Consider the following 24,644-nt stretch of genomic DNA (forward strand, 5'->3'; position numbering starts at 1 on the left):
GTTTCATTAGGATTAGACTAAAAATAAGGAAAATAGGTCTAAGAACAGTGTCCCCCCTTAACGTGCACTGGCATCGCACAGTACACGGGCCTCTAGAATTTCGCCTCCTTCGAAATTCGACCGCCGCGGCCGGGGTCGAACCCGCGTCTTTCGGGCCAGCAGCCGAGCGCCGTAACCACTCTGCCACCGCGGCGGCCTGAAATGGTATACTTTTTCACTTGTTATTGCTTTCCAGCCATCGCAATTTGCTTTTGATGTAAATGCACTGATTAAATGAAATTTCCACCCATGAGATCACAATCACTCTGGTTCACACAGCACCTCTAGTTTATGCAGGCATAGCAGTTAAGAACAAGAAATTGCACGCTGGACAACGAACAATGAAATTTTTGTGTTACCCAATCTGGAGGTTGAGCATTTTTGCTTTCAGCTTGGGGTTCTGCCTCTGTCTTGCTTTCAGGTGGTGGACTAGCTGCAGAAGAAATATGAGGAAGAAAACGGAAAGCGCTCAAGTTTACTGAAAAACCAAAACAAAACAAAAACATATGAAAAGGCAGAAAAAATCAAGCTCCTTCTAGCTTCAGTAATTTTGAAAATTTCTGCATCTTATGTATCTTTCATAGCCATACAGTATACTATGATAAATGCTGTAGGTGAGGACTTCAAACTTATTTCAAATAGTCAATCCCGGATATACTGAACTAGAAAGGGATCACGAAATGGTATGATATATCAATAATTCAACACATAAAAAATGACTTATGAGTGTTTAACGTCCCAAAGTGACCGAGGCTATCAGGGATGCCGTAGTGAAGGGCTACGGAAATTTCAACCCCCTGGGGTTCTTTAACATGCACTGACATCACACAGCACACGGGCCTCTAGAATTTCGCCTCCACCGAAATTCGACCGCCGCGGCCGGGATCGAACCCGCGTCTTTCGGGCCAGCAGCCGAGCGCCATAAAAACTCAGCCACCGCGGCGGCCATATAAAAAATGGGAATAGATAAGTTTATCTATGAATACACTGCACACACACTAGCAGTGCATCTTGCAGTGCCGTGCCACCGCCAGCCGGTGCACTGACAGGGGACCGCTCGCATGGCGCCGCTTGACCTGATCTGCTTTGTATTAGAGCTGCAGCAGATGGTGCTTTGGAACTAGCCACAGACTATAGTAAGAGGTCTAATCCTGCTACTTGTGCACTATAAATTGAAAAATACCTCATTAAAATTAAGGTACAGTTGGACTCCACGTCTTCTGCAGCAATGCAAGCGAAGCACACCAGGTGAGGGCTGCCACCAGGCTTCAGTCAGTTAGGGTGGCTTCACCGCATGGCAAGCTGTGCACCAAATGATTGCCTTTTCATGTGAGAGCATAAGGAGCTCGTCAGGCCATTTGGCAGTGTCGCCGTCTCATGTTGCACCTGATGACGTAATCACTGATGGCGTCACATATGATGACGCCATCAATGAAATGTGATGCATGTCATATGATGCATGTCATGACATGTGATCCATGACAAGCATGTCATGTCACGACACGTTATGACCGAGCGCGTGTGATATCACGTACCACATAAGTCACCAAACCAGAAGTGGCATCACTGAACCGGAACTGTTCCAACAACGCCTTGACAGGCTCCTTGTGCTTTTGCAACCTGGGTTGGGCAATGTCTAGGCGACCGCTAATTTTCAAATGACAGTGGTGTTACGTGAAAAGCGAGCACAAAAGACAAAGACCACGAAAAACCAAGCACACCCCACGTTCAGATCGTCATGAGGTTTTACAGCACTAAAATTACCAGCAGGCGTACAAGGACGTGCATACAACCAGGCTCCGCACACAAAAAGTGATTGCGAGAACACCGCGAGGAGAAGTGCCACTTGTAGATGCGCAGCTCGCCATTCGACATAATTTAAACCGGGACGTAACGAACCTCCATATAGCAAATTGCTTGATATTACGAAGTTTCTCAATGACTCAATGCCACCCCCATTAAAGAGCGTATATTTGAGACCTCCATGTAACGAAAGTGTTGCAGCGGTTGACCTTGATATAATGAACTGGCTACGCCATCTATCTGTCAGCTAGTGCTGAGTTATTTTAAATTTGGTAGAACTATGCGAAAGTTTCATGATGATAAAGAATGAACTGACATCAGAGGAACGTTGATCACAATGAGCGACTGCAGTCGACACACCGTACCGTGCTTCAGCCTCATCGGCGCATCTCCAGCACTTTCTCTTTTGGAATGTCATACCGCGTGGCATTACAACAGTTCATGCTTAAAAGCAGCAAAAAATAATGGGAGATAGCAAAAAAAGAAACAACACGAGCAGTGTGCGGCCATCGCCACCGTGTGGTTGCTCGCGTAATTCAGGCGCTGATAGCTCTCACGTGTCAGGAGTGGGAACGGCGGAGAGCGCCGACAATGCAAGGTGAGCAGTACTATCGAATGGTTCGGTGAAGAGAGTTCGATAAACATGTCGAATATTGCTTTACTTATGCATGAGATTTTCAAGGGGATGTTTTGACTGTTCAGTATAAACAATAATTTGATATATCCAGGATAGACTGAATCTATATATCTGTAATGTGCACCAAAACCTCAGTGCATGGCAGTTTGCTTTTTTTTTTGTCTTCAATAAAGTGCAACCGATTAGCTGGTATTAACCAAAAGCTTGTGCTCAGTAGCAGGGCACCATACCTGCCAAGGCACTTCAATGGGTGCTTCAATAATGTGCATAAAGTAAGATAAATTGCCACTAGTTCCCTTTTTTTACCTTTTCCTTAAATCTGACTACATTTCAAAGCGCTGGCAAGTGTACATGCATTTCTCTGAACTAGAAAAAGTTCCTGGTAAACAAAACAAAAAGAAAGCACCCCTGGTCATAATAAACAGACAAACAAAAATTTTCTGCTCAAGCTGTCGAACCTGTTCCGAAGAACACACCTCACTGTAACTACTTGCACTCCAAGCATGCTACCTGTTATCTGCACAGATAATCAACAGCAGTGCAATGCAAGAAGACTGAGGAAGACAAAGTTGGAGAGACTCACAGAGAAGGGAAAACAATATACACTTCACTAACGCACTGCAGCATTAAGGAAGCAACACCTAGCATCAGATATAATCAGCAGTCAAATAAACAAGGAATTCTGAACAATTCGTGACTGCTCAGTGCTTAACAGCAGTTGTACAATGGCTGCTGTGATCAGCAAGTGGCCATCCACTGACCAGTCACACACTATCCTTGACAAGAGATAAGTTTTGTGAACTCTGCTGGTGATTATCCGATACAAGCTCCAGCTGGTTGAGGAGAGTGTTCTTTAAAAAAAAAAAATGCAGGCATTGGAAGCAGCTGTCCTGGAAAGCCAGAGTCAGGATACACGCTCACTTATTCCAATGCCACCACATGCTTGTAAAGCATGTGATGCAGCTCATGCGACCTTTGCCCCGTCATATTCTCGACAGAATGGCCACGAATAGGCTCATAGTAGTGCACTTGCATGTTTCTGCATCCCCTGATGCTCCTTCTTTGGCAGCTGCCTTCTCGTCCCCAGTCGGTGCAACATCTTGTGGTTCTTGTGGCAGGTTAGGTTCTCCCTCTTTGCTTGCCTGGACCACTTCATTACTGCTAGCTTCTGTACGGGAATCCTCAGGTGTGGGCTCTGCACACTCATCATGCTGACTAGGTGCAGATGGTCCTGAAGGCGGGGATGATGAAAGTTTTTCCACAGCAGGCTGAGTTTCTGGGCTCTCTTGCATGTTCTGATGTTTTCCTTCTTGGTTTCCACCCCCTGCATTTTTTGGAAACGAGGAATCAGTGGAGGTCACACTGATAGCAACTGTCTCGAGTTTTATATATTGCATACTTGGAAATGGCTAGTGCTGATGTAACAATGATTCCAATTCACATACTACTCACTGCAGCAGACTGCAAACTAGCACATGTAGGATAAATAATAAGAACAGTCATCATTATTCAACCTACAAGATATTGCAATCTCATTTCTCCCTTCCACTCCAGCAGTAAGCGCAGTAAGGTAAAACTTAACAGGCAAGCATGCAGCAAATTCAGTATATATCTGCACCAAGCTCTCTTTTACAACATAATTCTGAATGTCAGTAGTAAATGTATGCACTTAACTTTTTTCCTTAAATAATATTTTAATTAGATTTAAACGTTCTAATATTTTAAGCTTGCCTCTCTTTCTCATAAATTAAGAGTGGAGAGCTAGCTCTTTTTCAGCTCAACCTTACTATGGCAATGTGCACCTTTTTATGGTGCCATTTGTATGGCACAAGCTACCCTGTGCCAATTTAACTTATGAATTGAGACAAGAATGAAAGTTTGAGAAGTACTATTGCAAAAAAGAAAAGACTGTGCAAGTCTGTCATGGAAAGCATGAAATAAGGCAAATTGCACCTATGCACAGAAATGTAGCAGAATCATTCAGTACAGTTTGCCTACCAGGAAAAGGTTCCATCGCGCACACATGTACGCACATTTGCACGCATGAAAGAAGTCTGAGGGTGCCATGCTTTCATATCTTTCAACATCAGTACAAATACACTGCAGTGGCTGCTCCTTGCCCAATTTAAGCATTATGCCGTCACTATCCTGCACGACAGCCTGTCATAGAAATTATCCCAAGAAGCCAGGGCTCCACTTTATGCCATCTTCGATCCAGTTTTAAGACTACAGTGGAGAGCACACTATTGAACCTTGCATGCCACAAGCTACTTGTCTGATTAAACGCGTCCTACAAATGGTGTTCCAAGCCAACTAACAGCTGCTTCCTCTCTTGAATAAATCGGCACAGAATAAAAAAAAAATGCAAGTACAGAAAGTGCGCAGGCTGTATGCTTAGAGTTAGTTAAAATTACGCTTTATCATGCAATTTAGTCGGCTTAAGTACGCCTGGCATACCTAAACAGACAAACTGCGCTGAATTGTCAACTTAAACGGCTTATTTTTCTTCAGTTCACTAATCTGCTGGACTGATAAAATGGTAATTGACAGGAAGTTAACTGAAGTAGGTACTTGGCAGAGTTTGTTTCCCCAACGGCCCAGCCCGCCCATGGAAGATGTTGCCTACCACCACTGCTTTGTTGTGGTTGTGATGCTGCAGCAGCAGCAGCAGCAGCAGCAGCAGCAGGAGGACCAGCAGTACTGCTGTTACTTGAAGTGGATGTCGGGGAAGCCCTGCTAGTGCCATTGCCAAGGGTAGCAGATGCTTGCCTTCTCTCCAGGACCGCTGTTGTGTAGTCCTTGCAGGCGGGGAAAGAGAAACAGGGCTGGTAAGGCATGCAGTCTCAGTGTAACCAGTCGACCCTGATGATGATGGATTTTTATGGCACAAGGGCAGCTTTTTTTCATTCATTCATTTGTTATTTATTTGCAGAAATTATTTCAAAATACAAAACAGTTGCTGGACCATCAGCCATTGGCTAGTAAAGGGTCCAGTGAAGAAATACGATACAAATACTAACACAGCAGAAGAGGAAAGTAATCAACAAATACAAAAAATAATTCTTGACGCACACAGCATAGTCAATGCAATAATATTCAGTCCCAATTTCATTTAAACATCCCAATAGTTTTCAAAAAGGTATTTCTTTAGAGCTGAACTAAAGTTATAGGCTTGCTTGATGTGTACTGGCAAAGAATCCCAGATCATGCCTCCGTTAAATTCTATGAGCCCTTTCCCGTGCACATTGACATGGAGGCAGGTTAAAATTATGATAAGTTACACCTCTTGTATTTCGTAATGGGAGTTTAAACAAAGCTATGGGAAGAGGATCATTGGTCTCTAAGGTTCTGTGTACAGTTTGTGCAATTTTTAATTCGTATAATGCATTAAACGGCAGCACATAGACAGATTTATCCAGGGATCTACTGGATTGACCGCGACTTGAAAATATAATAATTCGTAATGAACGTCTTTGCAGATGAATTACAGGTTAGTTGTGAAAGTGGCACCCCAGACTTAATACAGTAAGAGAGGTGATTATGAAAGAAGGAAAAGTAAAGAATGCGTATAATGTGATATGCGAAACATTCATGCGCTTTAAGTAGAACATAGCATGCATATGCGAGCTTAGAAAAATGGTGTTTAATGTGTGTTTTCCAGTGCATGTCTCATTCAAATAAAATGCCTAAATATTTGTAAGAGCCAACTTGTTCTAGTTTTGTGCTGGGTAATGATATGTGCAGTTTCTCAGTATTCAGTTGCTTTCTCTGCAATGAAAAACTGTATATTTAGTCTTACCGAGATTAAGGGTTAATTGATTCGACGTGAACCTCGTAAAAACAGTGCCGAGCTCTGCATTTAATTTATCCTGTATTTCATCCAAATTCTCTCCTATGAATACAATAGCGGTATCGTCAGCCCACATTAAAGGTTGGGAATACTTAAGGATTGCAGGAAGATCATTTATGTACAGTGAGAATAGCATGGGCCTAAGAACCAACCCTTGTGGCACGTCAGTTAATACACAGAAGAGTGGAGAGTTGGGCTTGTTGGTATACGATCATGTTGGGAACAGCACTAACACAGGATGGAGCGAGAAAACAACACAGGTGCCTGTGTTGTGTTCTCGCTCCATCCTGTGTTAGCGCTGTTCCCAACATGATCAGTTAATACGGTTTGTGAAGTAGATGTATATTTTTCAATTACTGTATGCTGCTTGCGGTCACTAAGATAGCTTTTGAGTAAGTTTCAGGAACTTACCCCTGAATCAATAATTGCGTTGTTGAGTGAAATCTTGTGGTTAACTGTGCCAGAGGCCTTTTTTATGTCAATATATACAATGATAGCAATTCTATTCTCGTGGAGAGCCGTATTTAGCATTTGTGTTAGGTTAAGAACCGCACAAAAAGTAGATTTATGAGGTCTGAAACCGTGTTGGTGCGGGCTAAGCACATTGTATTTGGATATAAATTTGTTTATACGTGTACTGAGTATCTTTTCGAAATTTAAACTGTATTGATAACACTAATAATTGATACTGATCTATAACTTGATGGATGAGAGCGATCTCCTTCCTTAAAAACTGGAACGATCTTTGCTATTTTTAATTCAGCATTATATATTTCGCTTTCAAGAGAGATTAAATAGGTAAAGAAGAGGATCAGCAAATATATCAATATTATCCTTAATTAATTTGACAGCAATTTTATCAAGGCCTGCTGCCTTATTTGTTCTTAACTCTTTAACTACTGTTATTATTTCATCTATCTTTACATTATATATTACAAAACTATTTACAACTGATTTCATTGAGGGCATAGGATCAGTAACTGGAGGCCGCTGAGTTGCCAGGTGCCGTCAATCCAATATTTACAAAATAGTAGGGGTGTGCGAATATTCAAAATTTCGAATACGAATCGAATATGTTTGATATTCGATTCATATTCGTATTCAAAAATTGATATTCGTGAATTTCAGAATATTCGAAAATTCCCGAATACTCGCCAGCGATCGTATACTGCGCATACTTTCATAAATTCGACCATGCCAAAACCACAATAGCCAATAATCGAGTTAAAAACTCCAGTAAAACAGTACAGAGGTCCTATCCGCTTCCTTCTCCGCCGTTTATCACGCGGACCGACCGCATCCCGACGCCGCAAGGCTTCACCTGGTGATAATTTCCCCAAGTGGGCTTTCCCACATATCACCCGTGCTACGAACAAGATGGCCGATGGCCCGCTTCGAGCAATCGCAACGCGAAATCGCGCTTTTTTTTTTAATCCTTCGGTAATACGTTACACACTTAATGCCCACATCCGAAGAATGCGTCCTGTCACCTTCGTAACTCTTCAAGCGTGACTTGCGCCATCCCGTTTTATAAACTACGCTATGCGGGAAAGCCGACTTGCGAAATGCCGCGGGAGCCTCCTGAAGGGGCGCGTCGAGTAGTCACAATAGGGCAAGCGATCCTGTTAAAATCCCGCCTATTGCATGGTGCATTGTAACCCGCACACCTCTTTAGCGGGCGTAACGGCAGGCGTGGCAACAATCGGAAGACCTCTGTCGCTAGGGCAAAAAAAAATAGCCTGGCTGTGTAGTTTTGGTTTCTGAGCTTCACCGCTGCCCCGCGGCAAGTTCAAATGTCGGCCTGCGCATTCGCCGACAGTCCAATGCCAGCTCCGCGCGGCTTATTTCTTTTTCCTTTTTAAAAACCGCCTCGCCGCTCCGACGCCAGTGTGTGTTCCCCAGCCTCTTGCTTGCATTTGTGTTGTTCTGCCAGCACTCCAAAACGGGTGGCTCCTCACGGGCTTACAAGTGTTAGCGCGATGGAGCCACCTCATAAGGCCTTACTGCATCTTCAGCATTTTCGGCAGCATTTTTTTTTTCGGGGGGGGCGCGGGCAATTTTATTAACAGAGGCCTTCGGATGAACCGGGCATTTCTTCCGGTCCCTTGAACTCTGAATGAATGAGGTTTAATAGTCATCATGTTACTTTTTTGTTGCCAGTCTTGTCACTTTATGGATTTTATTTTGCATGAGCTCATTATAGTTTGGATACTGTTATGCTGTGTAATCAAGTAGTATACATTTCTGTGCCCATTTTTTTTTATATGGTACTGAGACAGTCTAGTTTTGTTTATTTTAGTTGCAAAGACCGTACACTATTTTGAAAAAAATAAGGTCAACAATGTTTGCTAACTCATCATTTTCTGAAATTTTTTTTGTACTGAACAGCTATTCGATATTAGATTCGATATTCGAAGCCATTTTTTCTTCATATTCATATTCGATTCGTATTCGAAAATTTCAGTATTCGCACACCCCTAGAAAATAGCCATTAAACTCATCAGCAGTTTCTTAATTAAACCAAGTACTATATGCTCTCTTAACGAAGCCCTATTGCACCTGCTTCTATGTTCCAGATTTTATTCACGTTGCATTAGCATTTGAAATGAGAGATGAATAATATTCTCATTTTCTTTTGCGCAGCAAAGATACTGACAGGCTGCAAAAGCGCTTAAACTGGCTTAAAAAATTATGAGTTTTAGCCTGTTTCCATTCGTGATGCCATCTTTCTCTCTCAGTATGTCTAGGATGACAGTCATCCATGGGCATACAGGAGCATTACATTTACCCCATGTAATCACTGCGGAACTCTGCAAAATGGCAGCCTGAACTGTTGCAAAGAAATTTCTACATTCCTTGTTTATGTCACTATCATAGCCAACTGAGAAGTCTGTCTGCTGCAGGATCTCATGGAGTAATTGATAGTCAATCTTTTTTCGTGGCTCACGACGAGTGATTTTAGAATTAATGTTTTCTTGGATATTAACAATAATAAATATGGGTATGTGATCAGCTATTGGATCTAGATAAGTTCTGGCTCATCTGTCATTCGTAATATTGGTAAGTGCATGATCTATTAATGTACTGGAATTGCCAGTCACACGTGTGGGTTCTGCTATAAGATTGCACATGTCGTATGATCTTAAAAGTAAGGTGTAGTTGCTTGTGTCTCCCAAAAGATCTATGTTAAAGTCTCCCACAACAACAATAGGGTTACTTTTCTTAGAGGTCAAAATTTCTAGAACCGATTTGAGCTTTTCAACTAAAACTGAAATAGTAGCAGAACCAGGAGGGCGATTATGCCACACTCAATTTCTATAAACAGAGCTTCAATTGTATTGTCACTGATACTAAGAATGGGCAGAACTTCAAAAGATCTACGTATTATCTTTTACAAAGAAGGCAACACCACCCCCACATGTACTTGAAACCCGTGGTAGAGAGGAAAGTTTGTAGCCTGGTACAAAAGGTGATTCTTCATCCTTGAGCCACGTTTCACTGACAGCGATAGTGTCATAACGAAAAGTGTGCCAGGAGACATAAGCAATCATCAGCTTTAGATTTTTTCGGATGCTCCACACATTGCAGCAGAATACCGATAACACATGTTGTTTCATTAACTGATCAATTTCGTTCAGACTGAAAGCCATGATGAAACATAAGCACAAAAAAAAGAGCAATGACTAACACTACTCGACATCAGCCAGGTCATTCTCACCCTCGATTCTTAACACTGTTGAGGTTTCTGTCTTTCTTATCAGAATCTTTCCCTGCGACACCCAGACAAACTTCAATTTTTTCTCCAGATGCAGTTTACGCACTCTGCTCAGCAACATCTTGTTTTCGATGCAAAGATGCTCATTGATGTAAAGTGGCTCCCTCTTTTCGAAGCCAAGAATACTAGTGTTAAGCCTTGTCTTTTTAGCCGCAGAGAACTTACCCCGCACAGCACGAGGGGAAAAGCGCACTACAACATTTGACGTAGCTTTGTCCTTTGAACGGACACGGATGTACAACGTCTATGCCATCGTCCGAGACATCGACTCCCACAGAGGTAGCTATTTTCACAAGTGCCGTGTGCAAATCTTCATCTTTAACCATTGGAATGCCTTTAATCTCTATGTTCTGACTCCTGCTATATTGTTTTAGCTCGATAATCTCTTCCCTAGCTTCCACGAGTTCTTTCTGCTGCATCCGCTAGATTTCCTGCTGGCATTGAATGTTCTGGAACTTCACTGGCCAAGGAGCACCATGGCACAAGGTATTTTTGTCTCCTGAAGGTGGGGTCGAAGATCCATTTCCCAAGCATTTCATCCTCGATAAGCCGAGCACTAATTAAGGGGAAAGTTTGTACCCATCGAATCAGCGGTGCGTATCTGGCAGTACTGAGTGTAACCAGCCAGGCCCATTATTAACGAATGCAGGCTTTGCACACAACCAATGCTCGCTTATGTATGTTGCAACATACATTTGGGCAAACACAGTGAACTGCAGATACAATATGCATCCGTGGACAAAAGGGAGAGTCCCAGTAAACACTCTGCTGTGATGAACTTGCGTAGAGCTGTGGACCGTGCATAGAGCAAGCAAAAAAACAATATGTCTTGCTTTTCCTGTGAAGAACTAAAAAGGGAAGAGTGAAATGAAGGAATGTGCAGAACTCAGAGAGAGAGAGAGAAATAGAAAGGTCTGTGATGCCAGCTTCAGATTGGAAAATCTGAAGTCATTTGAATTGTGTGACATTAACATGCAATGTCATCGACAGTAGATTGGGCGAGTTTGTTATGATCCATTGTATACACTGGTCGCAGCGCAAAAAAGACAGACGATAAAGGGAGAAATGTTTGCCCCTTTGTCGTCTTCATCTTTTTTGCACTGCAATCGATATACAGTACAATCTCGATAAACGGTAGTCGGTTAAACGGAACCAACGCTTAAATGGAACAAACGCCTCGCAGTTGGTTGATTTTGTATTAAGGCAATGTAAAAAAAATCTCGTTAATCGGAACAAAAATTTTGTGACCACCGTATAAACGGAACCGAAAATAGGCTTGAAACCGCAACTTGACGTGAACGCGCAGCCCTATCGCGGTACGCATCACTGCACCCCTCCCCTCTTTCCGATTTCCGTCTTTGGACGTTTCCAGTTTTCTCGCACACTGCAACCGCATCACTTGCTTTCTGTCACGGTGTGCTTGCAGTTGTGTTCAGCTAGGCTTGAAGCCTTACATCCGCTGTTGAGCGTCGTCTGCGACATTTCGCCGCGAAGTCAGCATCCGATGACAGCGCAGAAGCGACCTCACAATGTCCTTACGTTAGAAAGGAAGGTGGAGATAATCAACGACTTCGAGAGTGGTCGCTTCACAAAAACAGCACTTGCGACGAACTATACGCTGTCCCCAAGAGCAGCCTCACGAGGATACTTCAGGACAAGGATAAGCTGCGGTAGGCTTCCGGGACGTCACTCTTTGGCCCTCAAAGAAAACGACTGCGGGTATCCAACCACGAAGATCTGGAGAAGTGCCTGGTGGCTTGGCTGCGGAGAGCCCACAGTGAAAACATTCCGATCAGCAGGCCACTCATTCACGCGCAAGCAGACGAATATTTGTTCTGCAGCTGGGCATCGAAGGTTTCTCGTGCAGCGAAGGGTGGTTGACGAGATTTAAAGATCGGAATGGCATAGTGTGTCGTGCCCTTTCAGGGGAGGCTGCCGCTGCAGACACGACAGCATGCGGGGACTGGCGAGCGTGACAACTCCCAAAACTTTTGCAGAAGTGAGCAGCCTGTCTAGTATGGGTGGCGCTATCCAAAGAAAACGGTTGCGAGCTAAAACAAGCAAACATAAAGTCCTTTTTCACAAGCCAATAAATTGCAGTTCCCACTGATTTCTACGGAATAAGTGGACTATTGACATTTTTTTTTTTACATTTCAGTAGTGCTTTGAAAAAAAAAAAAGTTCACTCCTTGCTGTTTTTGTGCAATAAAGTTTGTGCCCATAGTGTACCGTTCCCTTTATTATCTAGATTTTGCATTTGAGATCCGCTTCCGCGGAGACTGCCAACTGCGCGCACACCTGCCTCGTCGGGACCAAGCAGCGCGGAATGGATTGCAGCAGAACGGAACGACTTCACATCCAGCACACCCAATTCACAGAGGAGAGATGCCGCCTTCCCGTACACTGGAGACGCGCCCTCCACATGCGGCCTCTCCCCACCAACATGTCCAAAGAGGACCATAATGGCAGGCGCCAGGCGCGGGCGGAAGCCTTGGACCGCCATTTTGGGAATAAACCAGGAGTCTTCTACGTGGACGCCTCCGGCCCGGACCCCAAGGGATGGTACACGACCGCGGTCGTCCACGAGGGCAAAACAGTAGACGCCCTTACTTTCAAGGCCCAGTCAGCAATTCATGCAGAAGAGGTCGCCATCGCCCTGGCAGCCTCCGACTCCTCCTCCAAATACATAATCACCGACTCGCGAGGGGCTTGTCGAAACGTCGAGCAAGGGTGGGCTACTCCCCTAGCTTATTGCATCTATCAAAATTGTAGCCGAGACTCCGATCCTGCGCACCGATCTATTATTTGGGCTCCAGGTCCCCAAGGCCTCCACGGAAACGAAGCAGCCGACGCCGCCGCCCACGCGCTCTCTCTCCAGGCGTTTTCCTCAGGACCCGACGATGACCAGGACTCCGATTACTACTACTACTACTACTACTACTACAAATCCACCCACCAAACTCTTCCCACTCCTTGCAAAGGGCTGGGGAAGGCCAACGAGCAGGTACTCCTGCGCCTGCTCACTAGCACGATGCTGTGGCCGGCAACTCTAAAGCATTTCAATCCTCAATTTGACGGGCGGCGCTCACACTGTGGGGAGGTGTCGGACACCTACCACATGGTGTGGGCCTGCCAGCAGAACCCATCCCTACCCCCTATCCCAAACCCCACCCGAGAGGACTGGGAGGCGACCCTGTCCGGCTGCTGCACCCTCCAGGCCCAAAGGGCCTTAACGCAGCGTGCCCGGGCTGCGGCAACCGCCAATGGGGTGCCTGACTAGGCATCCCCACCTAGTGGTTGTAAGGGCGTGACCCTTCAGGTCACGGACCCCAACACCTCTCTCTATAATTAATAAATGTTTTTACCACCACCACCACCTCTCTACACGAAACTCCTGATAAACGGAACATATTTACAGGTCCCTTGAGGTTCCACTTAACGATAGTCCACTGTCAACTATCAGTAGATTGCTACAGAAGATGTTAGACATTTAGACAGGTTGGTTATGGATAATTTCTGATGACAAACAGTGCAAAAGGAACGACGAACGAGTGCAAGGTGAAGACAAGACAAGCGCCTGTCCTGTCTTCATCTTACTCACCCATTGTTCCTTTTGCATTGTTTTTCATCAAATGTAGAATGCTACACATGATTATTTAATGTGGTTAAGTTTTAATGATGCTTGCGACCAAATGAGCTCAGCTAACTCCTTCACGTGCTATTTCAAATCGAAAGCTTAACCCTCTGCCAACCTGAGTCAGAAGTAAAAACAAAGCACAATGACAATATGTGCACCATTGAGGCGAAAAAGCTATTATACTTCTCGTGCTTTATAACATTGAAGTTAGCCTCAGTAAAGGCTATCCATACTGCAAGCTGTGATACAGTTGTTACCTCTAGCAGCCCATAGGCACAATATGCAAGTTGTCTATTTTGGATTCTCTCACACAAACTGCTCAGACGGTTATTGTGCTTGCAGGATATTTGACATGCATTGCTTGGTAAGCAGAAGCCTTCTCATAAATGTTAGTCCCAACAAAACCGCACGCTGTTGCCTTTCTTTGCAGAGTTATTTGTTTACATGTGCAGGATACTCGATCGACCAGAGTCTTTACTTACAATGAATAGGCACTGTATATGTAGCACTGTAAAATTAAATAACTGCCTTTTAATGAATGTGAGAAAGGCCTTCAAGTATTTGATATTACATTACAATTTCAAACACTCTGCATATACACTTTCTTACTTTACTTGTACAACTGCTTTCCGATTGCCATTTCAATAACCCATACATAACATGTTTACTATTGAACACCAAAAAATGGCAAATGACATACATTGTACCAAATATTATTCACTTTAAATGACAGAATCTTCCAGTGTGAGAGGGGTATCCTTTGTTTAAGGTAAAGCAAAAAAGGTTTGCTAAATCTGTTAGTAAGAAAACTTTGCCTTATTTGGAAATGATGCATCAAAAAATTTGCATAAAGAAGCCCAACTACATTAATACTGCTATTCTTGCAAGAAACAGGTCCACACTACAACAGGCAAGAGTACATCACAACACACTGAACGGCCCTGTCTTTTTTTAATCCCCTTCTGTTTTTGCACTGGCAAGTTTCTCTTTTTCTTGAGTCTATCGTTTTCAGGAAGTCAGTGATGCCGGCTGCATTTGAAATATCTGCTAGACAGAATGGCAGGGCCATTGCGTAGCTAGAAATAAGAATTGTTTTTCCAAACCAAGAAGCCAAGATGAATGTCGCCAAGTTGCACAGCGCACATAGGAAGTGCTGCCATTTCTTTCTTCTCTCACGCAGTGAAATGTTTTACTAAAGGACACTGCATCTGTTTTTTCTAATGGAAACAGCTTCGAATGATAAAGAAAATAATTGGGCATAAATGTGTTATGGAAGAATAAGGTTTCAATTCTGTGAGTGTGGAAGTATACAGCGTGCGGGAGTTTCTGCAGTTTTTGAGGCATTCATGTTATTTTTATGAAATAAGGGTTCAAGTATACACACACAAATTTTTAGATTTTTCTCGATAGTAGAACAAAATGTGCATCTTAAAGGGGTTTCGCTAGACTAAATATATAGGAACCCGACTAACTGCCTCACATTGGGTCATTTTCTCAAGACACAGTGAAACAAACCACTGTTGTTGGCTTCAATGATACTAATAAAAATTTCGCCTCTATCATTTTGGATGACAGCGAATGTGCCAGACCAAAGAAAGGTAAGCATGGGTGCTCTTTTACAGGCTAACAGAAAGGAAAATGAGCGAGTTAAACCACTTGAAAAAAAATATAGCAGTTTTTATTTTCCCATGCCTGTCACCATCTGAGCATGCATTTCTTCTATTTTCCCATCAAGAAAGTTGCTTAGCATGCCCACACTTCGATAATAGATTTGCAGCTTCCGAATAACCATTTTTATGCAGTTAAAATAGAGCACTACAGAGTTTGATATTTCCAACATTCCGTTGGTTTAAACAATCATACTATTTTGTACAATTTTATTGGAAAAATCGGGCATCATCTTGCGAATTAGAGACTGAGTGAAACAATCACATGCACAACCCTGAGCAATATCAGGAGTGAAGGAAATGATAGGATTACTGAGATGCCTTTTAGCTTTCGTTGCCTTCCAACCCAGGTTCCATCTGCAATGCAGCAACTGCCGCATAGCTAGACACAAGAAAAACACTTCAATTGCTTGTTGCCCACAAACATCAAACACAGAAAACAAAGCCGTACTGACATTTCCTAAATATTATGACAATCAAAAAAGCTACAAAGCACAGCCTACGACAAACCAAAAGTTGGGCTTTGTCATCAGTCAGTGCGGAGTAAACTATACGTTCACAAGAACACAGCATTGCCCTATGCTGTGTCAGCAGATATACCATGGAATGATTGAGATGGAAAAGTGCTCAAAAAGGCAGACACATATCACACACTGTGCATTTGTCTTTGTGTACATTTTTTTTAGCACTTTTTCATCTCTATCATGCTCATCTAGCTCAGACCCTACCAACACTGATGAAATTATACCCCTCTTTTCTTCATTATTTAGCTGAGCAAATTTACACTACCACAAACTGCAAACTTACCCTAATAGAGTTCAGAACGATGCCTTTGGCTTCTTTGCTTGAGTAGGTCTCTTCAAGGCTGAATTCTCGCTGAAGGAGCTTAAACAGTGTGTTCATAATCTTCTTCAACTGCAAAAAGCAAATTCAAGTATTAAGAAAATGCAGCAAAAGAGGCACTTAGTTGGCAGCTCTACTGCCTGGACTTATGGCCTTCTTCACTTAAATGACAGTGATAATACAATATAAATTTTGGCATATTAATCAATCATACTCAGAATACATGCTTACACAAAGACAAAGTGATTTTTGTCAATACAGTAACTCCCTTTAGCACGGACATTAAAGGTGCTGTTAAGAGGAAGTTCCATGTGCATGAGAAAGATAGTGACCCGATGGGGTGGCATGGCAAGGACTGCAGTCACTTGTTCCCTCGCTTAGTGGGGAAACCTCACGTAAGCGACAGAGGCGGGAGACATGCACAAGTAGAGATGTGCATTTGTTCAGTGCCTGCGCCTTAGGAACCACCCTCGTAATCTGTCACCTCATTCTGCTAGCAAGTGAGCAAACTATGCAAGTGAGCAGATGCACCAAATAATAAAGTGCAGTGGCACCATACCCTGCAGTGCACCCACCACTCCAAATGTCGTTAGCCCTGTGTTATTGACAAGCAGATTGTTTTCTTGTGTTGATGTTTATGGGGGTTTGACGTCCAAAAGCGACTCAGGCTATGAGAGACGCCGTAGTGAAGGGCTCTGGAAATTTCGACCATCTGGGGTTCTTTAATGTGCACTGACACCGCACAGTACATAGGCCTAAATTCTACCGCCGCGGCCGGGATAAAACCCACATATTTCGGGTCAGCAGTTAAGTGCCATAACCACTGAGCCACCGCGGCGGCCCCTTTTCTTGTGTTTAATATTGTAGGTCTTCCTCACATCCATGGAAGAAGGAATATCTCTACAGTGGTGCAGCGTCAGTAGCTATGATCAAGTTGGCATGCCTGCGGAAGCCATGACAGATTGCAGGTGAGGAGCAGTGTGACAATGAGTAAGTGTGCATGGCCAGTGGGGGGTCTGATTGGCAAATAGCAAAATTTTTTGGGAAGGCAGAACCAAATGATAAGGCAAGTGACATGGTCAAAATACTGCATGAATTTTGTGTTCGTGGAGCTCAGCCTTAAATCTTCAGCGAACAGAACTGCTCAATGCAAAAGGTTATATGATAGCATGTGGGCACTCTTGGTAAGTCAGGAATAAGACAAGACTGAGAGGTTCACAGGGGAATATATTTACCAAGCACACTGACAAAAAATGCCTTCACAAATGCAGCGTGGCACCTGCAATCAGCCATTCGGTTGTTAGAAGGCATGGTAGCCAGACCACGAGGACTGTTTGAGCACGACGGCTGCCTATAGTGTGTATTTTTGTCACCCTCTCTTACGAATGGAGACTCGGCGCAATTTTATAGCACTTACCAATACACCAGCGCGTCTTATGTGCAACTTTCTTTCAGAAAAACTGCCATTTGCAGAGGGGGAGGACTTAAACACCAGAAAATTGACACTCATATTCCACAGAAACGCAGCAGGCTGTAGCAAGATTTAGGTCTTAGTGTAGCCTGGTCTGGTGAAACTGGCTCAGAAATCACCATAGCACTGCAAACTGAGTGCAGGTTTGAGCAGTTTTGCATCAGCTTTGAATTCTCTTGCTAATAATTGTATTATATGTCAATAGCTGGAAGAGAAGCTGGTCTTTATTTGGCCATCAGTATGAAATTCATGCACATATGAAATGACAAGCGCTCTAATCACAAAGAGAAATAAAATTACCCGTGTATTCCATCTAGATTACAGGTTTACCACCCTCAAAATAATATGCTTACATGTTTGACGTTTTGTGACTTATGTGGTGTTACAGAACTACAAGTGGCCTGGTCAAAAACTTTTAGACTGTCCTCCCAAATGTGGGGGGTACACAAAGAAATGATAGCTGCACATGCACTATGCCCTCCTTCAATTTTCAGATCCATGTACTTTCTATGGCTCTGGGTCACTTGGACAGCATTCTCTGGACAGTACGTGAATGCTGGAGTTTTGATCCTGATTTACGATGCCAAGCGATGACATCAAAGGCTCCTCTTAAAACCACTACTGTGAAAACAAAAATGCAAGAAAGCACTCTACCTCTGTATCGAAATCAAAAGCCGCTGAGGCAGCTGCAGCACCAGTGCTCAAGGCTTGATTCTCTTGCTGCAACTGCCGCATCTTGTCTTCATACGCCTGCCTTTGTTTTTCTCCACTGGTTGCCAACTCTTTGCACTGAAAAGAATGAGGTTGAAAAACACATTATGTGCACAAAGTTGTCAAAGACTCAAATGCAGCAGCAACAATGTCAAATTTGAAGTGGCTTGTGCAGAGCAAAAATACCTCCAGGTATTAAGGTATTGGCAGGATTTTGCTTGTGCTCAGATGCCAGAAAGAATTGATGCATCCTTGTTCACACAAAAACCTGCCTTTACTGCTACTATGGCAGCACTTTTTTTCTGTCCCTTAAGAAAATCAGACTTAAATCCAAAGCAGAGAGCCATGAGTCAAGCAACTCAAGGCTCTGGTCCACACGACGTGTGCCGGGTGCTTTTCTGCGTGCTTTGCAACAGGTGGACCGAAGTAAATAAAAAAACAATGAACAGAAGACGAAGGGGTTCACTTGAGGATAAAAATATACAGCAGTTGGACTGCCAGTGCAGCACACATGGAAGCTCCCAGCAAAACAAGGAAAGCTTAAAAGCACTATGCATGTGTTATGTCCCAACTCTTTGCCCCGACAATTTACTGGCACTGTAATTTGGCTGCTAGCGATAAAAGAAGGCTGCTACCTCCGTTCAAACCTTGGAAGTCGTCACAGTATGCCTTCTAACCTTCATCATCATCATCAGCTTGACTACACCCACTGCAGGGCAAAGACCTCTCCCAAGTCTCTCCAATACACCCTGTCCTTTGCCAGCTGTGCCCACCTTATGCCTGCAAACTTTCCAATCTCGTCCGCCCACCTAACCGTCGGCCGCCCCCACCTATGCTTTCCTTCTCATGGAATCCACTCCGTTACCCTTAAGGACCAGCGGTTATCTTGCCTTCGCATCACATGCCCTGCCCAAGCCCATTTCGTCCTCTTGATTTTGACTAGGATGTCATTAAAGGGGCCCCGAAATACATTTTCAGTGCATTGTTTTGCCTGTTGGTTGCACAGAATGAATCATAGTGATGCTATTAGCATCGGTCGTGCCGCGTATACTACGGCTTTTAATATTTTAATTAGCTCGCAAAAACAAATTCGTGGCGCTGACGGTGTCACCATACAGTGCCGGTTTTTAGCAGCAGATATGATATACTTAGTGGGAGCTTGATGATTGTACAGAGTAAATATACAGCAAATTGTGTTTACAACTAGAGATACGTTTTGTCAAGTTTTTGTGTTTTATATTACATTAAAAAAACCAACTTGTTTGCCCTAGATAAAAGCACTGCGAAGCAAGTAAAGCAAAAGTACACCACCAGAGGCTCTGGATACTTTTTGCATCGAAGGACTTTGCGCCTCTCTGTAAACATGCTACGAGCTAGCACTCAACACTTATGGCTACTCTCTATGTATCTGAGAGCGGCTTTGCGGAATCGATCCGATCGAGCCATCGTACTCTATAAGCATTCGTTTCGGTCCCAAGGAATGATGCGTTCAGTTCACATTTAGCAGGCAGTGCGCATCGTCAGCTTGTGGCGGATCACCGGGCGGTGGCGCCAGATGGCGCCACGTTCCCGTCAACAGCGCACGTTCCTTGCTCGCCGTGGCCAACCAGCGCACTAGGAGAGACGGGCGATGGCAGGAGGTAAGCAGTAGCAGAACGCGCTATGCTAAATGTGTCTGATATCTTGCGCAGGCTGCCACACCGTCACAGTATCTCGTGCTTGAGTTCAGATCCATAAGTAAGGGAACGTCACTGATCAGTGTTCCCTTCTGCGCCGTCGACGTGACGTTGAAGCATCGCTGGGTCAGCTGGGCATTCACATGGTTGTTATAACCATGCAAACGGCACTGCCAGCCTTGGCATGAATAAGTTACAAAGAACAGGCAACCATGGAGTGCAAACTTCCGCCACGTGCTCAGATAGGCTGTTATGATTGGTCGCACTGAGTGTCGTCATTGGGAGAGTGAAATGGGAATGGGAAGCTGCGCGAAAATTGAGTTGAGGGCAGCATTTTGTTTGCTTGTATTTTGAAATTTCTTCAGTGAATAACTCCCGTTCCGATGCTTCGATTCTCGTCATTCTTTCTGATTCAGCATCTGTGCGACATAAAGAATCCATCTGAAGTGTAACCGGCATCCGTTCAAGCAGTGTTTCGCAGCCCCTTTAACCCGTGTTTGTTCCCTCACTCACTCTGCCAGCTTCCGGTCTCTTAACATTACACTTATCATTTTTCTTTCCATGGCTCGCTGTGTTGTCCATAAGCTGAACCATTTTTGTTAGCCTCCATGTTTCTGCCCTGTAGGTGAGTACCGGTAAGATACAGCTGCTGCACACTTTTCTCTTGAGGGATATTGGTAACCTGCTATTGAAGATCTGAGAGAACCTGCCATACGCGCTCCCCCCCATTCTTATCCTTCTTGTTATTCCCCTTTCATGATCCGGATCAGCTGTCACTACCTGCCCTAAGTAGGCCTTTACCACTTCCAGGCCCTTGCTGCCAATTGTGAACTGCTGTTCCCTTGCTAGACTGTTGAACATTACTTTGGTTTTCTGCATGTTAATTTTTAGACCCACTGTTCTGCTCTGCCTGTAACTCATTGCTCATGATTTGCAGTTCACCTCCTGAGTGACTCAGCAAGGCAATGTCATCAGCGAATATCAGATTATTTAGGTGTTCTCCATTAGCTCTTATACCCAACTGTTCCAGATCCAGGCCTAGGAGTACCTCCTGTAAACAGGCGGTGAATAGCATTGGCGAGATTGTGTCTCCTTGCCTGAAGCCCTTCCTTATTGGAATTTTATTACTGACTTTATGGAGGGCTATGGTAGCTGTGCAGCTGCTATATATATTGTCACGTGCCTTCGTAGGACATCGATGGAAGAAAAAGAAGCTCAATGGTTGGATGGATCGGTGGAGGAAAAAGAGGAGGAAGGACAGAAGGACGCTTGTAGGCTTCGTCGAGGTCCTGCTTCGATCAACCCCTCTGTAAATAAACCCCCGTGCATGCTAAGCACGTAACAGTTTCTTACAGTATTTTGACATAAGGCTCTTCTACACCTCGATTCCACAATGCCTATATGACTGCGGAGGTTTCCACTGAGTCAAATGCTTTCTCGTAATCAATGCAGGCTACATGTAGGGGTTGGTTATATTCTGCGCATTTCTCTATCACCTGATTGATAGTGTGAATATGATCTATTGTGGAATATCCTTTACGAAAGCCTGCCTGATCATTTGGTTGATTAAAGTCTAACGTTGCCCTGACTACGGCATTTACTGGCATAATGAACCCACTCATATAATGAACCCGCCCCCCCCACTTTTGTCGGCCAGAATTTACTTTTTTTTTTTCAGCCTTTAGCTTTCAGTAGCTTGTTCCCAGTTTTTGTCCCCAGCCCAGACCTTGGCAGCGCGCCAAGATGCTGCCGGACCCCGATAAGCGATAAGCGTAACATCATAATATAAGCGATAACATCACTTGTTTATCTTTTGAGGAGACCTCCTGCCAGAAGGAGGGGATGGGGGGGGGGGGGGGGGTGCAGCGCACTCCTTGGAAGCACTCCAAGATGCTGCTCGCCTCTCTATACCTCTACTCTACGCCATCACCTTAGCAGAAGTAAAAAAAAAAAAATCGCCTTATTAAGTGCAAAACACTGACTTGATCAAGTTTGGGATATTGCAGAATAAACATTTCCTGTGCAGATTCCTCATGGATATAAGACATTACTGGCACTGATATTGATGGACACATTCCAAAAATGTCAGTCTGTTGACAGTCTTCTGTTTGCTATGTTTTTCTCCTGCAGCCTTATCACTGTCCCGGAAGCTCTTGGGTACGAACATGACCTTGTTAATGCAGACTTCGACACTCCAGCAAGGGGCAAAGTGTTTAAATAGCAGCCCACAAAACATACAAAGTGGTCAAGTCATAATTAGCGTATTACAGAAATGTTCCTACCATTCATAGGGTGGCTAGTTCCAAAAATGACGAAATGGCTTAAGTACCGTATTTACACGATTGTAAGTCGACCCTTTTTTTGAAATTTAAAATTCCGAAGTGGGGGGGTCGACTTACAATCGAAAGGAAACCTTGAACTGCCAATAAAAGCAAGAAAAACAATCTATCAGGGACGCTACTGCGATGTTAGAAGTTTTTGTTTGCTCTACGGCTCTAAGCGTAGCATTCAGGTATTCCGTGGGCTTTTTGGCCAGGATTTCTCATTTTTTATTTTTACTGCGCACACCATTACCCACCGCGATGGTTCAGTGCTACTGAACAGGATACCCCGGTTAGAACCTGACTGTGGCAGCAGCATTTCGATGGAAGCGAAACGCAAAGGCGCCCGTGTGCTGTGCGATGTCAGTACAGCAGGTTAAAGATCCCCAGGTGGTTGAAATTATTCGGGAGCCCTTCACTAGAGCACCTCGTTCTTCCTTTCTTCTTTCACTTCCTCCGTTATCTCTTCCCTTACAACTGGGTTTCCGCCGATATTTGAGACAAATACTGCGCCACTTCCTTTCCCCCAAAACCAATTTCATTTCATTTCACTCGCGGGAAGGGCCGCTGTCCCGCTGTTCCAATCGCGGAGTCTGCACGAGCGCCCGGGAGTGTCGCTAGCTGATGGAAGAGCCGCTATTTCAGTTGGTTGCGCAATACGTAACAGCGGCGCTTCTGGGGAATGCCGATGTTTGCTGGAAGAGCCGACGCCCCGGCACCGATCACTCTTTGGTGGTGCTTGGAGTTGGTGCTTTTGACTCGACTGCCGGCCGCGTGCTTCGCCATGAGCTCTCCAGGTTCGAAAAGCATTCGGCACTCATTCACTGCAGCATTCAAGAGGGAGGCCATCATTAACGCCGAAGAAACCAACAACTGCGCGGCGGGCCGCAAGTTCGACGTTTCTGAACGGTTGGTGCGGGAGTGGCGAAAGCAGCGAGACAAAATTTTCGATTGTGAATCCAAGCGAAGAGGTTTCCGCAGGCCGAAGTCGGGACGCTTTCTGGAGCTGGAGGTCAAGCTTGCAGCGTATGTTACCGAAATACGTGATCGGTCCCTTCCAGTGTGTCACATATATTAAGGAGCCTAAATTAAATTTTAAAGGAAAAAGGTGTGAAGAAGACGAAGTGGATTAACCGAAGAATAAAGAAGAGGAAGAAGAAGCATTCGTTGAGGTGGAGAGAGATGATTGGTGGAGAAGCATTCGGTCAGGTGGAGAGAGATAGATGATTGGTGGAGAAGAGAAGAAGACGACGACAAGGCTTACGTGGACTAACACTATAAATGGGCGAGTGAGAGCGAGTGAGAGGGAGGCACAGGGGGGAACAGCAGAGAAGCGGAGGCTCCGGCGGGTCAGGGACACATCGGCTGAAAGAGAGCGACGCCGGCTACTGCTCCGGTGAGCTCGCGTTCTACGACATCGCATCGTGGACTTCCTGCCGTGCCTGAGCCCGTTCCGGGGAGTCAACAGAGGACGCTACCACCTGCTACGGCCACGGGTGTCTCCAGCGCTGTAGCCACCCATCCGGGTGGTGCCCCAACGCCAACAACACCGGCATCACCTCCACGGGCGCTTGGACCGGGAGCTTGTACGACGCAGCCAGCGACGCCAGCTCAAGCACGTCGAACGCCGCCTCGACGCCGGCTACGGGATCCATACAACGCCACAGCCGCACCGAACCAACCCTGAGCACGAATGCCGACCACGAATAGTAGAACGCTCTTCGCTGTCTTCTCGCATGTGGCGTGGGTCGGACAGTGCCCTCCGTGAGACCGAATGCTGACGACGCCCCTGCAGAGAAATTCCCGGCACGGCGGACGCATTCTCAAGTGAGAAAACCCAACCGGAACCCTCAGGGGCAAGCTAGGCTTAGCTCGGCGCTGCCGAGCGAGGCCGCGCTACGCGTCTGCATGGATTCTGCGTTGTCGACGACGGCTACGCGGATTCCCGCTGTGTTGCCACCTGACGCAGCCTCCACGTCCACGCAATCGTCAGCGCCTCTGGGCCTCCAGCCTGCGCCGTCTTCCGATGCTACGACTTTGGCCTGTGACATGGACTGCTCTACCGCCTCCGTGCCCGTGGCACTCCCTCAAGAAACTGTGCCCGTCGCGCCAGTTCAGTATTCCCACCAAGGGCCGTCACCAGCATCTGAGCCTCCTCCACAGATGCCTCCCGTGAGTCAAGGCTCTCTTCCGCCTGCTGCGAACTCGTTCCGC

The 24,644-nt window shown here is 45.0% G+C and overlaps 1 protein-coding gene across 7 annotated transcripts in view; it reads right to left on the reverse strand.

Moving 5' to 3' along the window:
- LOC144115712 (FK506-binding protein 15-like) overlaps positions 1–24,644 on the reverse strand; it is a 119,715-nt gene that overhangs the window by 12,681 nt on the left and 82,390 nt on the right. For all 7 annotated transcript variants that reach the window (XM_077650190.1, XM_077650187.1, XM_077650189.1 and 4 more), the window contains exons 21-25: positions 18,377–18,511; positions 16,216–16,323; positions 5,106–5,277; positions 3,513–3,803; positions 399–472 (exon numbers count right to left, since the gene is read on the reverse strand). In XM_077650190.1, the coding sequence (XP_077506316.1) occupies positions 399–472; positions 3,513–3,803; positions 5,106–5,277; positions 16,216–16,323; positions 18,377–18,511 (780 nt within the window). The remainder of the gene's footprint in view (positions 1–398; positions 473–3,512; positions 3,804–5,105; positions 5,278–16,215; positions 16,324–18,376; positions 18,512–24,644) is intronic.

Source organism: Amblyomma americanum, chromosome 1 (genome assembly GCF_052857255.1).
Source record: "Amblyomma americanum isolate KBUSLIRL-KWMA chromosome 1, ASM5285725v1, whole genome shotgun sequence".
Taxonomy (NCBI): Eukaryota; Metazoa; Arthropoda; class Arachnida; order Ixodida; family Ixodidae; genus Amblyomma; species Amblyomma americanum.